Source organism: Emys orbicularis, chromosome 8 (assembly GCF_028017835.1).
Source record: "Emys orbicularis isolate rEmyOrb1 chromosome 8, rEmyOrb1.hap1, whole genome shotgun sequence".
Classification (NCBI taxonomy): Eukaryota; Metazoa; Chordata; order Testudines; family Emydidae; genus Emys; species Emys orbicularis.
In genome coordinates this window covers 5,342,664-5,359,642 of record NC_088690.1, presented here as the reverse complement: position 1 = coordinate 5,359,642, position 16,979 = coordinate 5,342,664, and the positions used below count along the sequence as shown (strand labels likewise).

General features: G+C 48.1%; 1 protein-coding gene across 1 annotated transcript; it reads right to left on the bottom strand.

The window, feature by feature from the left end:
- Positions 1–85: 85 nt before the first annotated feature.
- Positions 86–15,961, bottom strand: RAD54L (RAD54 like). The gene is made up of 12 exons (XM_065409070.1): positions 15,736–15,961; positions 14,375–14,499; positions 12,776–12,926; positions 10,761–10,887; positions 9,140–9,214; positions 8,420–8,550; positions 5,493–5,603; positions 4,952–5,075; positions 4,457–4,535; positions 4,171–4,350; positions 2,898–3,061; positions 86–1,195 (listed from the first exon to the last, which is right to left on the bottom strand). The coding sequence occupies exons 1-12, from the start codon at positions 15,959–15,961 to the stop codon at positions 994–996; spliced, it is 1,695 nt and encodes a 564-aa protein (XP_065265142.1). The 3' UTR covers positions 86–993.
- Positions 15,962–16,979: the final 1,018 nt, after the last annotated feature.

The window sequence follows — 16,979 nt, the reverse complement described above, 5'->3', positions numbered from 1 at the left end:
ACCATTTTACCCTTGGAGAGAAGTCCTTTCTTAGGCCCTGCTTTCCTTAACTTGTATTTATTTAATACGTATACTTATTTTATAAAAATGTTTTAAACAGAACAGTTTGCTTGTCTTTCAGCAACTTTATTTTATAAAATGTAGTTGAGTAGAAATTTTGGTACATTAGGGACTATTCTTTTACTGCATTGTCGAAAGATGATCTTGCTAAAAATGATGCCAACACAAATTAGAGAGTTGTTTCTGCCAAGATTTTCAAAGTGAAGAGTGATTTTAATAGGGCCTGACTGATGCACTTTCTGAAAATCAGGCCCTTTGGAGGTGTCTCAGATTGGGCCATCCAGAAGCACAAGTCATTTAGACCAAGATTTTCAAAAATGGCTTAAGTTGGATTGCTCTGGAGATGAATGATTATATTTCCCAGAGTTGTCTACTAAAGGTCAACCCTGCCAGCCGATTCCAGATCTCATCTAGCCTGTAAACTGTGGCTCCGAGAAAAAATCTTGAGTGGGTGGTAGTTGCACATGGAAAACCAGATCTGCAGCCAGGAATTAACCTACACCTGAAGATGGAGCTAGCTTGTTTGTAATGGGACTTAGGTAAATAAAAAGACGATACAAATTGCAAACTGGATCTTGCATGTGCTCTCACAGATGCAGAACTGGTTATGTCCTGATGCTATTACAATAGATCCTAGGTTAGACTGAAGCACATCACTACACAAACCAAACAGCTGTTTCTCCAGTACACATTATAGACACAAGAGTGGCACCGATAATACCTTGTGCTTGCTGCTGTCCCAAGCACAGTTTAACAGTTTTCAAGACCTACCAATTTCTTGGTGGAAGAAAACAGAACATTGTCCTGCTGTTCTGGATCCAGATAACAGCACAGGCTGCATTGTTATCAGACCCCTGCTTTGAAAGTGATTGAAGTGGGCTTGACTGACTTCCATAGGAGCCTTCCCTCATCCCCACCATCGGAGGCGCATTGTCAGGGAATCCCTCGCTGCTCCTCATGGGAATGGTGATGGAACGTGAAGGTGACAGCAGCATCCCACGTGGCCTTCAGCACAGAGTCCTGAAGCCCACGCTTGTCAGCACAGTGGTTCCACTGGGAGAGGTCAGAGGTGCAGTCAGAACCTTCAGGAGGTGGCTTTACCTGGTGGCCATTCACACAGCGGCGACACTTAATCCTATAACACAAAGATGTTCTACAGGTGAGGACCAGGGCACGTTCTACACCTGCTGGGCTAGGTACAGAATCCTAGCGTTTCAGATTTGGGCGAAAGGGTGTACAATTAATGGAGATTGCATAAACAAAGAATGCACTTCATCAACATTGGGGTTAGCCTGCTCCCATTTGTCTTTAACAATTGGTGCAACAAAAAGCCCATGCAAAATCAAGTGTCTAATCTGCGCGCACGCGTACTAGAACAGCGTGTGCAAATAACCGGAGACATGTAACTGGTCATTTAGAATTTTTGGTTACCGTGATTCCATTTGGAAAATCTGGGTTTTTATTTCCAAAGCACCCTAGGCTCCCCACGTGAACGTTTATACATACAATGAAAGCGTTATAACAAAATCCATCCACATTCGAAGTCGGGCAAATTGTGGGAAAAGAGGTGAACTACATGGAGCCAGCAGTGGCTCCAAAGGGAGTTGAGAAAGTGCTTCATTTAGAAGGTGAACAATATTCTCTTTAGTTTACTCAGAGCAGTAAGACCTCAAACTTAATCACCCGTAAAATCCTAGTTCAGAAACAGAGCATGTGTGTAGACTTGAATTACAAGTCAGTTTAGAAAATCCTCCTTTTCCCTTCCAGGACCTAAATACTTTGGTAATTCCCTTGCATCACCTAAGGACATCACCATCTCTCTCAGCCCAGCACAGCTGTTTTAAGTGGTTATGGTGCAGTGGGTTTTAAATAAGGAATCCTGAACTCAGGACTCAGCAGGACACAGGAATGATCTAATTTTCATACATTTACATGGGGTTAATTGTCAGTTTGCATATAAAGCATCACTACCTATGGCAATGAACATCTACCGGCCTCCCAAGGGAAGTGGTGGAGGCCCCACTGTGCATTTAAAACCAGACAAGCCATTTGTTAAATGCACAGTGGTGAACAATCTTGCAGTGCTGGGGGGGGGGGTGGGGAGTGAGCAGATGAACCAATAGGGATTGTCCATCGCTGGACTTTCTGTGCTTGAAAAGCTTTGGGAAATTAAAAATAACGTTCCCTTCCCCGCAATATCTTACAGCCTCTTGCCCTCCCGAGGATGTAGGTGGATGCATCAGCAGGGGTGGTTTGAGTACTTGTCTGATAATAGAAACTTCCATAATAAAATGAGAGGGTGAGTAGGAAGTGTCAGTTTCCTTATGAATAATGGAGTGTTGGAAATAGAAGTCCATCCTAGACATTCACCTCTTCTAACTCCCCATCAACAGAGAGGAAGATAGTCACGTGCTTAGGGCACTAGCCTAGGATGTGAGTGTCCCAGGTTTAATTCCCTGCTCTGACACATATTCCCATGGGACCTTCAGTTAGTCACTTAGCTGCTTTGTGCCTCAGTTTCCCCTCTGTACAATGAAGATAATAGCCCTGCCCTGCCTCACAGAGGTGTTGTGAGGATAAATCCATTAAAGATCATGAAGTGCTTTGAAATCTACTAATGAGACACTCTGTGTAATATAATTATCTTCCTGCTGCACCAGCAACTTCTGAATCAGCAGATCAATAACTTCACGAGTCTGAATGATTCACAAAGTGGTTCTCAGCCAACCAGAGCGCTTGTGTCTCCACCTACAGCCTCTGTGTCAATCACAAAGTCAGCCACTGTTTATGCCATGGTCACTGGCTACCCTAACCCATCACTGTGTTTATAAACGTACTTGTCATGGGTATCGCTGGCTGTGGTCTCATTCAATGTGAACAGCTCCTTCAGCTCCCCTAGTGAGAAGTGCCTCTCCACATCCTGCTCCTCATCCACCACACAGCTGCTGAGTGCCTTCTTGTGGGTCTGACGCTGGAAAATCTTCTCCTCAATTGTCCCTGTCTATGAGAGAGAACGGCCAATGGGATTAAGCGCAGCATGGAGAAGGCTAAAGCTGGGGATCTGGCCAGGATGCTGGGATTAAGCCTTTATCTGTATAAAAAGTACCATGAGATCTTTACTGGCCATAAGTGCTCAGAGCCTCAATTCCACCTTCTTCCCGAAGGTAACTCCTCCAGCTGCCCAGAGCCACCTTGCTAGGGGCACAGGTTCAGTACAGAATCCAAGGGACGCATCATCACCACTACTTCATGCAGTGCCCTCAGCGCTCCAAGCACTGACCCAGCCCAATCCCACTTATTTTGCAACATGTGACATGCTCACAGCATGAGCTGATGAAGCCGCAGGCTGTAATAAAGAGGCGACATGCAGGAAAACCAGGGTACACAACTGCTACACCATGACAACAGTGTTTGAATTCCTGCTAGAGATTCCCCTTCAGGGAACTTTCCCCGACAGCGGCATAGCCCCAAGGCCCCTGCTGGGGGAACGCAGTGGCTGAGAAGGGGAACGCTGCGTCACAGGGGCAGCCGACGGAGGAGAGGGAGTGGTTAAAGCTCTGAATATGGACTCGCAGATTCTGTCCTCAGCCCAGTTAGCATGGCAGTCCTGAGCCTCGTGGGCTGCGGCGTCAGAGCTGCACAGATACCCCGGACGACAGGCACGTAGGAATTCCAACACCCTTTCAACAGGAGGGAGGGGGGCTCGCTCATAACCACCAATGGGAGCACATCTACAGGAGCAGCTGTAGGGTTCTGCAACAATGATGGGAACATGGTGCCCTGCCAACAGCCATGTCTCTACCCCGCCACAAAAGATTAATGTCCTATTTATAAAGCTTCAGTCACTTCTATTTCCCCATAAGCCAGCCACCATTAAAGAGCCAGGGCCCAAAAGCAATCCCATTGAAATCAGTGGCTACGCTCTCATTGGCTGCACTGGCAGACGATTTGAAGCCTGATGTCATCGAGTGCAATCCACGCCACTAAAGGGTTCTAAGCCACAGCGTCTCTTTCCAGTTGCAAGGTCTATTATTCTGCAGTATAATCAACTGCAGACTGGGCTATCCCCCACGTCCCGACACGGTTAAAAGGAGCTAACTCCGGACTCACTGAGAGCAACCTGTAGATGTAGCAGGTCTTCTTCTGGCCGTCTCGCCACACGCGAGCCATGGCTTGTTCGTCATTGGCCGGATTCCAATCCGGGTCGAACATGATGAGTCTGTTTGCCCCAATCAAGTTCAAGCCACAGCCACCTGCTTTGCTGCTCAACATGAAGACAAACTCAGGGCTCTGTGGGGCAAGACATAGTTAGATTAAATCACTGCCAGCCGTCACATGATCACACCTGTTAAGCCTGGCAGGACCAATGATGTGGTTTCTGGGAAGCTCTACTTACCGAGAGGCTGTTAAACCGCTCTACGATCTTTGCTCTCTTTTTAATGGACATGGTGCCATCCAGTCGGACATATAAATACCTGGCACAAGACAACACAATGGTTAATGGGATCAGATCATCATAGCCTTTTAATAGCCCCGGTTTTACAATGATAAAACCCAAGATGAACAGAAACAGTTCTGCAAATGGCCTTGTGTTTGAGTGCCAGGCTGTAGGTCCCTATAGAAACGGACAGAGCTGTTCTGCTGACTCACCCTGGAAGCCAGACCAGATGGGTCACATTAGTTCCATTTCCAGGGCCTCCCTTTGAGGCTAGAATTCAGAACAGGAGGTCCTGCAGGGAGAAACCTCAAAAACAGCCACCTCAGGCTAAGGTTTATATTGCAAGAATAAAGAACAAGGAGACTGGTGGCACCTTAAAGACTAACAGATTTATTTGGGCAGAAGCTTTCGTGGGTAAAAAACCTCCCTTATCAGTTAAGACCAACGACAAACCTCCTAGTCCTGCAGAGCTTCTCAAAGAGGTCCAGTGTTTGGGTGTAATTGGAGACCAGGACTACCTTGTCGTTGCTCGTGCTTCTAGTCACAGCCAGGATGTAGTCCAACACCAGCATCTTTCCTGGAAGGAAGAAAAGTTAACATGTTAAAAACATCCCATTGCCAATATGTAGGGAGGCAGCACAGTCCAGTGGACAGGGCATTGGACTATGAGTCAGAAGACCTGGGCTCTATTCCTAGCTTTGCCTGTGTGTGACCTTGGGCAAGCTACTTAATCGCTCTGTGCCTCAGTTTCCCTATCTGAATAATGGGGATAATATTTACCCACCTCTGTAAAATGCTTTGAGATCTACAGATGACGTGAGTATTAACAGGGTTGGAGAGGACACATGCAGAGATGTACACAAGATCAGCCTCTTCCTAAGAGGTCACCCCAAAGTATCCTTGGTCATTGCATAAGATTCCACATGCTCCCTGTCACAGGGGGCCACCCTCTCTCAAGCAATCGATTCACACAGCGGAGTTACAGTGCGATTACCTGACAGCTGGGGCTCCAGGGACTTGGGACTGTAGCCAGCAGGGAACAATTCCAGTGCTCCTGCAAACCCTTCCTCCTCCTCCACACACTTCTCGTAGATCAGGGCAGGGTCTGAAGAACAAACAAAACCTGGAAACCACTGTGGCTTTGTGAAGTTTGCAGGGCTCCCCCCTAAGGAGGGAAGCAGGACTGCGATGGCACCAAGACGACTGCGTCCTCGTCATCGTACTGACTGTATAATTACATATAAACGTAGCGTAAGAGTCACCCACCCTGGCCTGTCTGGCTGGCTCCCAGATCTGCTGCTGCTGCAACTTCCTCCTTCCCCAATCTTACCTCATATCCTACTGCCAGGATCACTCCTTCAAACACCCAGCAGACAGGGCGTTGCATGCTGACCATGCTCCCCAGGCTGGGGGAGTGACGACAACCCCAAGGCACAAGGAAGGAGAGTTTGGCATTGCTAAATGACCACCTCTCAGGTCAGCAGTACTGATGGGCTCTGTAAGGAGCACACGCATTCCAATCTGGCCAGAAGGATGGAGGTGACAGCTTGGGGACATCAGGGGAAAACCCAAGAGCTCTAATAGAATCACGTATCAGAGGGGTAGCCGTGTTAGTCTGAATCTGTAGAAAGCAACAGAGGGTCCTGTGGCACCATCATATCTACACCAGCAACACCATCACAGGACCTAACCAGATCAGCTACAACATCACCGGCTCATTCACCTGCACGTCCACCAATGTTATATATGCCATCATATGCCAGCAATGCCCCTCTGCTATGTACATTGGCCAAACTGGACAGTCACTACGCAAGAGGATAAATGGACACAAGTCAGATATCAGGAATGGCAATATACAAAAACCTGTAGGAGAACACTTCAACCTCCCTGGCCACACAATAGCAGATGTAAAGGTAGCCATCTTACAGCAAAAAAACTTCAGGACCAGACTCCAAAGAGAAACTGCTGAGCTCCAGTTCATTTGCAAATTTGACACCATCAGATCAGGATTAAACAAAGACTGTGAATGGCTAGCCAACTACAGAAGCAGTTTCTCCTCCCTTGGTGTTCACACCTCAACTGCTAGCAGAGCACCTCACCCTCCCTGATTGAACTAACCTCGTTATCTCCATACTGATTTATACCTGCCTCTGGAGATTTCCATTACTTGCATCTGAAGAAGTGAGGTTCTTACCCACGAAAGCTTATGCTCCCAATACTTCTGTTAGTCTTAAAGGTGCCACAGGACCCTCTGTTGCTTTCTAATAGAATCACGTATCATGTGCTGGGAAAAATAACCAGCTTAAAGCATTGTCTGGGAGTGGGCCTCATGGAGACCCACAGCAGGTAGCTCCATTTACAAAGGACTTTCTGTTGCACCTAGCAGCAGTAGTAATGCATGGTTCTCTTGCCAGACCCTTGTATTACACTAACTGGTCACCATTGGTAAAATAACTATACGGCACCGATATTGCTTGGGTCACAGAATTTGGAGATGTCTCATATGGAGTCCATTACCCTTGAAGGCCAGAAGAGTCTCCAGATGCAGGAAGTACAAGATACTGATCGAATACTACAACGGTTCTTAGCCAAGAGACTGCGGAGCAGCAGTACAGTGGTCTCCGTGCATTACGTCTCTCTCTTTCTCTATGAGTCCAATCCAGTTATGGGAACAAAAATCACCTGCATGTCTCGGAGCAGCTTGCTGTCTCCATAAAAGCAAGCTAACAACCTCCTGGGTCTTCCCCACCCCAGGGAAAGGGTCAAGTGAGTGAAAGGGCAGCACCAGGGAAGGAAGAAGCTGCCTCCAGAGGGTGCCACAGAAGAGCATGGCAATGGTGATCGGGGCTCTAACCTTGCATCCACTGGAGTTTGAGCACGGATTTCAATGGCAGCAGGACTGGGCTCTAAATCACCCTGGCTGGCTTCCCCCCTTCCTCTGCATCAAGTTCAAGTTCCTCATCCTCACTTCAATGGCATCACAACTCTTCCCTGTCTACAGTTGTGTTCTTGTCTCGCCCAGCACCCCCTCTCACCTCTGCTCCACCTAGCTGGATCTGGCTTCCTTCTCCCACCTGTAGTTTTGCTCCTCTCCGGTATGCCACCCCTTTTGCTGAGAACTATCTCCCATTCGCTAGCCATCAAATCCTCTCCTTCCTGTCCCAACTCAGCACCTACTTCTGCAGGATCTCCTCCGACAGTGTCTGAGTACCTGGGGCTGATGTGCCTGCTGCGTAGGGCTGGGCGGGAAACGGTTTTTCTGTCCTGCAAATATTCTTGAGAGTTTAAAAATTCTTCCCACCCAAAAGGGGGAAGAAAAATCAAAATCTCAAAATTCTTTTGAGAACCAAAGAAGGTTTCGGTTCAACTCCATCGAAATGTTTCCTTTCGATTTTGACCTTTTCTAGTAACCTTTTTTTCATTAATCAAAGTTTCAAAAGAAAAAGTCGTTTTGAACCAGAAAAACAGAATATTTGGTTTAGACAATTTCAAAAAAAATTTCCCCAAAACATTCCGGGTCAGGAGAGTCATCAGAACCGACCCTGCTTCACAAACAGTTTCTGTTTCAACGAATTGGCATTTTTCAACGACAAAACGTTTAGTCAAAAAATTCCCCACCACCTTACTGCTGGCTGTATTTGAGCGAAGTGATGTTGCCCTGTAGTGGCTGGACCTTAGCCCGCCTAGCCACAGGAAATCTCCTTTGGGTCAAGTGACAGCGGCCTGGGTGAGTCAGGAGGCTCCAGGGTCTAGTTCCAGCTCTCCAGATGTTGGGGTGATTTATCCAGGGAGTGTATCACATAGAGTCATTAGATTACACGCTCTTTGGAGCAGAGCGCTGGGCTTAAGTGTTTCGTGAAGGTCTGCATCCAACGCTCTGTAGATAATGCAGTAATAGCATTAAACCAACCCCTCACTCACGGTTACAGAGCTTCTTCAGGGACGTGATGGAGGAGAGAGACGACACGCTGATCTTCCCCTCCTTCAGCTCTTCGGCTGGCTTCGCTTGCTTCAGGAAGTGTTTGTACAGCTCAGTCTGCAAAGGTGTCAGCCTGCAACAGAACAAGGGGCTTAGCACAGTGCAGCAGTGTTATACAGCTGGGGGCAGATCCGCCAGCTGATCTCCATCTTCCTCCTCCATCTCTGCTATAGTTTTTTTGGGCCACAGAAACACACCCCTAACTGGGAAGAGCCTTAGTCCTACACAGATTCCATCACGAGACACCACTAAAATCCAAGCCCCTAAAGTCAAGACTATTTTTTGTGAGTTTAGCCCAGGGGTAGGCAATCTATGGCACGCATGCCGAAGGCGGCACACGAGCTGATTTTCAGTGGCACTCACACTGCCCAGGTCCTGGCCACCGGTCCGGGGGGGCTCTGCATTTTAATTTAATTTTAAATGAAGCTTCTTAAACATTTTGAAACCTTATTTACTTTACATCCAACAATAGTTTAGCTATATATTATAGACTTATAAAAAGAGACCTTCTAAAAAGGTTAAAATGTATGACTGGCACACGAAACCTTAGAGTGAATAAATGAAGACTCGGCACACCACTTCTGAAAGGTTGCCGACCCCTGCTTTAGCCTTTACTTTTGTTCTCTCTTTTCTGTCCTTGACTTGGGCAGACTGTCCCGTACCTGCAGCAAACCACCTGCTCGATTTTCACAGGTAGGTATTTGGACAGGATATCTGAAGTTCTCCTGATCAAACATCTGCAATGAAGGAAACAGGGATTAGAAACACAGATGACATGAAAATCAAAAAGCCAGTGGTGAACTGCAATATTGTCCCTGACTAATATGACTGTACAAGTCCCTTAGAATCTAGGCCCGAAGTGCCTGAGAAAATGCCTCACCCCTATGTTGGCAGGTGTGATCAGCCAGGATGGGTGTATTCTTGGTTCCTACATGCAGGCATGGGGCAGGTGTTTCTAGGCTGAGGGTTCTCTGCTGTGGAAGTGCTACACAGTGTATTTCTACCAGTCTCTCTCATGTGCTGCCTTGACTATAGGCACCACTGATTTCAACTGACCAACCTTTGACCTTCTCTGTGTGCCTTGCTTTTGTATGATTCCCGGATGAGCGAGTTAGTGAAACCTGGGCGTGCGCACTGAATGGGGGATAGTCGGGAACTCCCCAAGCAGGAGAGACTCCATGAACAAAAGCAGCGGCCCAGCAGGATCAGAAGGAGTACGTTCTACCCCTCCCGGCCACATGTTTCACTGAGCCTTTTTACTGCTGGGCTGTGTCAAGGTCATGGCCAATTTTGCAGAGCGGCCGTACGGTGTGAAATTAAATTTACCGTGAATATAAACTGCTCTCTGGCATTTGCAGTGGTTGCAAAAGCTTATATAGAACCAAGACTCCAGCAACATTGTGAATGCAAAGGAGACTCTAGTGAGGGCTCTTCTGCTGTCAGTCAGTTACCTGTCAAAGATTTCGTTAGCGTGGTTACTTACGATTCGTAATCAGAAAAGTAACTGTGTAAAACAATGAAACCATCTTACAGTGTGACCTAGTGGACAGAACACTGACTGGGACTTAGGAGTCCTGAGTTCTAGCTCTAGCTCTGCTACTGGCCTGCTGGGTGACCGGGGGCAAGTCATTTTCCTTCTCCGTGCCTCAGTTTCCCAATCAGTAAAATGGGGATAATGATACTGACCTCCTTTGTAAAACGCGTTGAGATCAGCTGACGAAACATGCTAGATAAGAGCTAAGTATTAATAATACTCAACAGATTTGCTCCTAGTGCCACAACTTCTTAGCTAACTGGCACGAATATGGTTTATTCTTGTTATCCCCACAGAGCCAACATAGCTATGGGAGAGTGAGCTGGGTTCTATTCTGCCTTATGTATCATCATGAAAGTTGACAGCTGTCTTCGTTGTCGAATCTTTATCATAAAGGTTGACGCAAGAAGCAGAAGGAAAACAGTGGGATGCTAAGGCACCAGATGGAGTTTGAAACATGGGACAACTAGAAAAATCTTCATTTGACTTGTAATCTGAATACACGTGATGAACTGGGGATTAGTGGGAGCCGTGAATGTCATTCTGACAGTCCCTTTGCAGAGTATAACTGCACATTAAGTATATTCCTTATGTCTTAGTGTTAACAGGGCTTTATTGACTCATCAGTTAGTCAATGTGCAAAATTCACAACAGAACTTGTTCCGACACCGGACTGTAGTCTTCAAAAATGGCTGTATGTGGGAGGGGGTTTATGCTTAGCTTTCCGGGGAGAGGATGTTAGAACTCACCTGTTCACAATGCTGATCAGCTCTTTGAGTCGCTCCTCCCCTTTATGCCTCTCCACTTCACTTGCATCTGCATCCCTGCCTTTTAGGATTGGGATTTCAAAATGCTTTTTAAACTCCTGCGCTGTCCCTGTCCAAAACAGAGGGGAAAGGACAAATGTTACAACAGCATCTCATCTGCAGGCATGTGGGCCTTTGATAGAAAAGTGGATTTACCCTCCACCCCTGGCACTGCCACAGGGTATGGGCCCTGGATGGAAACACTTAAACCCTAGCTTGTCGCATCAGAAATGATTCAGGCAATGCAGGTGAATGTGAGCAACAGAATAACACTTAACGTTTATACAGCATTTCCATCCCCAAAGGACTTTACAAGTATAATTAACCCTAACCCCCAGAAGCTATTAGCTTCCCAATCTATAATATGGTGCTGAGGCACAAATTGGTTCCATGAGTTGCCGAAGTCAAGGGACAATCGATCACGTTGCCTCCCTGTACTAAGTCCCCAAGCCAAATCAAAACTCAGGGAGAAAAAGAGGAGGAAATAAAAACATCTTCTATCCCCATCCCATCCTCCCTCTGATGAAATTCTGGGGGCAGAATCAGACACAGCCCACATATTGCTCTTGGACTGGGGAGAGAGTTCTGTGTGCGAGGAAGGGCTAGATTTAATGCCACGCCATTACGGTTCACCACAAAAAGACCAGGGCCTTCAGAGGAGCAACAAAACATAAAAGACTGATTTTTGGATTGGTGTATTTATTCTTGCCCTTGAACAGAACGTGGCCTTTCTGGGACAAGCCTTCGCCCTCCCCGCCAGACAGCATCAGAGCCAATCTGAACCTGTTGATTCAGCGGAGAACATAAAGCACCAACAGATTAGTTATGTGCTTTGCTCTTCAAATAAATCAGACCATGGACTACCAAGGGCAATGGACACAAGATGGAGCCCAGAGACGGAACATTTTAATCTGCAGAAGCAGCCATAAGAAGCATTAGATCCGCCAGCAAGGAGGAAATAGAAACAAATCAAACCATGCCTCTGTTCAAACGCATTTCTCCTTTCCCCTGTAAATGGGGTGACGAGGTGATTCACAAGCTTCCTCATCTTTGGAGGAAACAGTCCCAAATCAAAACCCTGGATGTGACCATCACTGGATGAAGAAATCAAGAGGAAGGGTGGTCTTGTGGTTAAGGCAGTAGGCTGGGACTCCAGATCAGTGTTCAGTTCCCAGCTCGGACACACAATCCCCGTGTGACCCAGGGGCAAGTCCCTTCATCTCTCTGTGCCTCAGTTCCCCGTCTGTGAAATGGGCATAATTAATCCTTCCTTTGTCTGCCTACTCTATTTAGCTTGTAAGTTCTTTAGGGGCAAGGTCTGTTTCTTACTATGAATGTGTACAGCACCTAGCACACTGGGGCCCAATCTGGTTGGTGACTAGACACTACTGGAATACACGTACTATAAAAGAGGATAATGCTCAGATTCGCATTTGAACTTTGCAGTTCAGGCCCATCACGAAGACCGGTGCTGCTGACTTCTCCAGCACTGGTAGCTGGGGGAGGTCCCTGCCAGTTAGGCCACCTGCCTCTTGATTCACAGTTTAATCATGAGAAAAGAAGACTGAGGGGGGTCTTGATAACAGTCTTCAAACATGTTAAGAACTGTTATAATGAGGACGACGATGATCACTTGTTCTCCATGTCCACTGAAGGCAGGACAAGAAGTAATGGGCTTAATTTGCAGCAAGGGAGATTTAGGTGAGATATTAGGAAAAACGTTCTAACTCGAAGGGTAATTAAGCTCTGGAACAGGCTTCCAAGGAAAGTTGTGGAATCTCCCTCTTCGAAGGTTTTTAAGAGCAGGTTGGATAAACACCTGCCAAGGATGGTCTAGGTTTACTTGGTCCTACCTCAGCGCAGAGGCCTGGACTTGATGATCTCTCCAGGTCCCTTCAAGCTCTACATTTTTATGGTTCTAGACGCTGCACAGGGGTTAACAACTTCACACTCCTTACCTAGGATGCCCGAGTTAACGAAGTGCACCAAGCTGAAGTATTCGAGCAGGTCATTCTGAATGGGGGTCCCTGAGATGAGAACTCGCCGTGGGGTGTTTAAGCCGTCCAGAGCCTGGTATGTTTGGTTTTCAGAGTTCTTCAGCCTATGGCCCTAAAAAGAAAAAAAAGCAAACAGGAAATCCCATGGCACTTGATGAGAGGAAGCAGGTCTGAGAGATCTCTGTCAACACTGATTTATTTGAACTGTAAGGACACGATTGTCTTTGTTCTGGGTATATACAGGACCTGGCAGTGTGAGGCCCTGCTCTATGACTAGTGCTACTCCTAGGTGTTCCCCTAATAATTATTATTATATGGCCCAAATTAAGAAAACATTTTGTAATCCCCTAGCTCCCAGCGATAGCAGGGATGGGTCATATATCGCTATTTGTAAATTGCTGCAAGATCCTTGGATGAAAGTTGCTACTCATGGGCAAAACATTAAGGTGCTCAGATACCACGGGGAGGGGCCCAGTATAAATACATAGAGAGAAAAGAATGTGCTCCATTTTCAGGATCATCTCAGTCTGCATTATAGCGGATACAGAATCAAGCCACTGAGTGTCACTAGCATTCAATGAAACTCCTCTAGGGGAGGCAGAGGAAGTATTAAGTGCATGGGCAGAGTGCTGTACAGCTCTTCATTGGTCTGGGGCTGGGCACGGGCTTGCTTTGCTTGCTTTCCCTTTAGGGAAACGAAGCTCTAGCACAAACGTGAACCTGGATACTGATACGCAGCATCGGAGAACAAAAAGGGGAAAAGGTCTGAACGGAACTACATTTTACTCATGTGAAGGCAGCTCCCGAAAATCCAGCCCTAGCAAAGTAGAATCCAGCGCCGGGAGAGTACGAACTCGTTAGCCTAAGCAAGGATCACTCAGCTTGCCCGTTCACACATTCTCCCCCTGTATCGCCAGCCCACCCCCAGCAGTGCCAGGAGACCACTCAGGGGCTCCCCTTCAGGCACGTATTCTCACTTACAGCTCCACAGATCAGGCTCCTCCTGCTAGCCCAGCGCTCAGGAAAGTGATCCTTTCTCACGCACAAGAGTCCAATGCTCCTGTAGGTCCTGATCCAACTTCCATGGATGTCAATGGACACTGGAGCAGGCCCTTTGTTCTCTAAACTGTACTGTGTTGTCCTCAGCATAGTCAACACTTGACCTTCTACTGTTGGGGGGACACAGATCCAGCCTGACAACACACGCCATGTATACAACATATGGGAGGCAGCGTGATCTAGTGGTCAGAGCAAAGGATTGGGGGTCATGAGACCTGACTTGCAGCATGAGCCCAGGCAAGTCATTTAGCCAATCTGTAACTCAGCTTCCCCATCTGTGAAGTGAGGACAGTGCTACTGACCGCCATTCATACTACTGACCCGGGGAGCTCTGGCTGAAAGGGGCTGGATATTATCACACATTCCATTTGTGGGCTAGCCACCAAGAGCACTTCCAACACAGGGATGCAAATGCTGCCAGGCCTTTCTGATTATTTCTCCATATGAAAGCAGAAAAAACTCAGCACGGGACTAGGGAAACACCAGCTGCCTTCTCTGTACCTCGTCACATATGACCAGCCCGACGCTCCCCTTCTGGAGAACTTCGGCGTGAAGGCGGAACGTCTCGTAGGAGATGATCAGGATGGGGGAAGGCACCCGTAGGCCACGCTGGTTCATAAAGCCGGCTACAGGAAGGAAGAGGAAGACGTGAGCGGCACAGAGAACGGAAAAATATTTGACAGCCAGGCAGAAGATAGTAACTGAGCCTGATTCCTCGCCCTCTGAAGTCCAGGGGAGTCTTTCCATTTATTCCAACTGCTTTTGAGCAGGCCTTAAACCAGGGGCAAGCAAACTTTTTGGCCTGAGGGCCACATCTTGGTATGAAAATTGTATGGCGGGCCATGAATGCTCATGAAATTTGGGTTGGGGTGCAGGAGTCGGTGAGGGCTCTGGTTGGGGGTGCGGGCTCTGGGGTGGGGCCAGAAATGAGGAGTTCAGGGTGTGGGAGGGGGCTCCAGGCTGGGGACAGAGGGTTGGGGCATATGGGAGGGGGTCGGGGTGCAGGCTCTGAGCGGCGCTTACCTCAAGCAGCTCCTGGAAGCAGCGGCATGTCCCCCCTCCGGCTCCTATGTGGAGGTGTGGCTAGGCGGCTCTGCGCGCTGCCCCGTACACAGGCACCGCCCCTGCAGCTGCCATTAGCCGCAGTCCTCGGCCAATGGGAGCTGCGGGGGTGGTGCTTGGGGCGGGGGCAGCGTGCGGAGCCCCATGGCTGCCCCTAAGCGTAGTAGCTGGAGGGGGGACATGCTGCTGGGAGCCTCGGCTTATGCACGCGGAGCGGCCTCCAACCCCGCTGCCTGGCTGGAGCATGGGAGCAGGGCAAGCCCCAAACCCCGCTCCCCAGCAGGAGCTCGAGGACCAGTTTAAACCGGCTGTAGCTTGCCCACCCCTGCCCTAAACAAACCCATCTGAGACACTTCTCTCCATTGGCTCCCTTCCCTGCTGGCCTTCTGCTTCCTCCCCTCACATCTTCCTCCTTTTCCACTAACCTCCCCTTCCCGTCCCTTCCCTTTACCTCCCACTCAACGCCCTTTGGTCTCTCCCTCAGCCTCCCATCCCCTGCCCTTTCCTGCGCTGGCTGCTCTCCAGCAGAGGAAGGCTCAGAAACCGCCCTAACCAAACACACACATGTGAATCCCATTGGGGGTTCACACCAGGAGATCATCCATTGAATGAACACAGAGGTGTAGGGGCCTGAGCCAAAGACCACTGAAGTCAATGAAAAGACCCCCAGTGAATTCAGTAGGCTTTGGCTCTGGCCCTAGATCTTTACATCAGCTGTTGAAGTGTCTTTTCCTTCTGCTAGAAGACACCCCTCCAGACCGAGGGGCAGACAAGCCACCTGCGTGCAGTTGCCTCCACACCTAGTTTACGGTCTATCTCGTCTTTGGAGCCTCCATCGATGGCCAGCGGCTGAATCCTTCCTCCGAGCCATTTGCCGACTTCATTGTACCAGTTTTTAACCAGGCTGGAAGGAGAGACCACCATTGCCTTGTCGATTTCAGGCTTGCCGTCGGGGCTCTGACGCAGCAGCGTCCACATCAGAGTGATGCACTGGAGGGTCTTGCCCAGACCCATCTCGTCAGCCATTATGCAGCCGTGGCTCCCAGGGATCCTCCGGCTCGTGACACATTCCCAAAGAAACTTCACCCCCTGCATGAAAAGCGGTGCTTGTTGATTAGAATGGACTTGTGGATGCAGAACGAAAGCCGTGTGCAGTAACGCAGTCTCCCTGCATTGTGGGACTGAGGTTATCATACACAGTATCTCAGATTTACACAGCACATCTCAAAGGGACTCGAAGCGCTATACTAACTATATAGTGGAATCCCCAGAGATGCTGCTGAAATGCAGCTACCTCTGGGGCGGAACAAGCAATACAACTGGTTAACAACGCATAGCGATGCTACACACCAGTTTGAGACAGGAAGTGAAGAAGTGTCCAACTGAAATTACAAGAGAGATATTAAGGCAGGAAGAATCTGATTGCTCAGACTAGCACCTACATACTGCACTGACAGGTAAATGAGGAACACCTAAGATGGCAATGGTATGCAGCTGTAGACAAGCACTGTGCCAGCTTGCACAACTGATCGGTCCAGTATCGACTCAGAAAGGAAAACACAAGCTACTGAGCTGCCTAAACCAACCCCTTCAGGTCTCCCATCTGGGCACAAAGCTAACTTGACCCTGCTTAGCTTGGAAGGTCATAAGAACTCACAGGTTGCACCCAAACAGCCTCTGGTTATAAGTCTACCGCTGACAATGTCCTGTCTCCATTATGATGCTCAACAGCTTATTAGGCACCTAGCCTGTTGTGTGGCGGTTTTTTGTTTTATTTTAACACATTAGCCTTGGGTTTTGCTGTTTCTGGTATTTAGGACTGGAGATGTTTTTCACTGAAAGGCATATATGCAGCTACACTGGCTGACCCAGGATCCAAATATATTACTGACAGGTGACATTTAGGAACAGAGATTTCGGAGCAAAGCTTTTCAGATAATTTATGGTTAGAGAGTCAAACAAGTTAACATGCAATGACAAAAGGTCTTGAGATGTGGTTCTATCCTGAACAATGACTGTTGCACTGGGGGATTTGTAAGCCAAG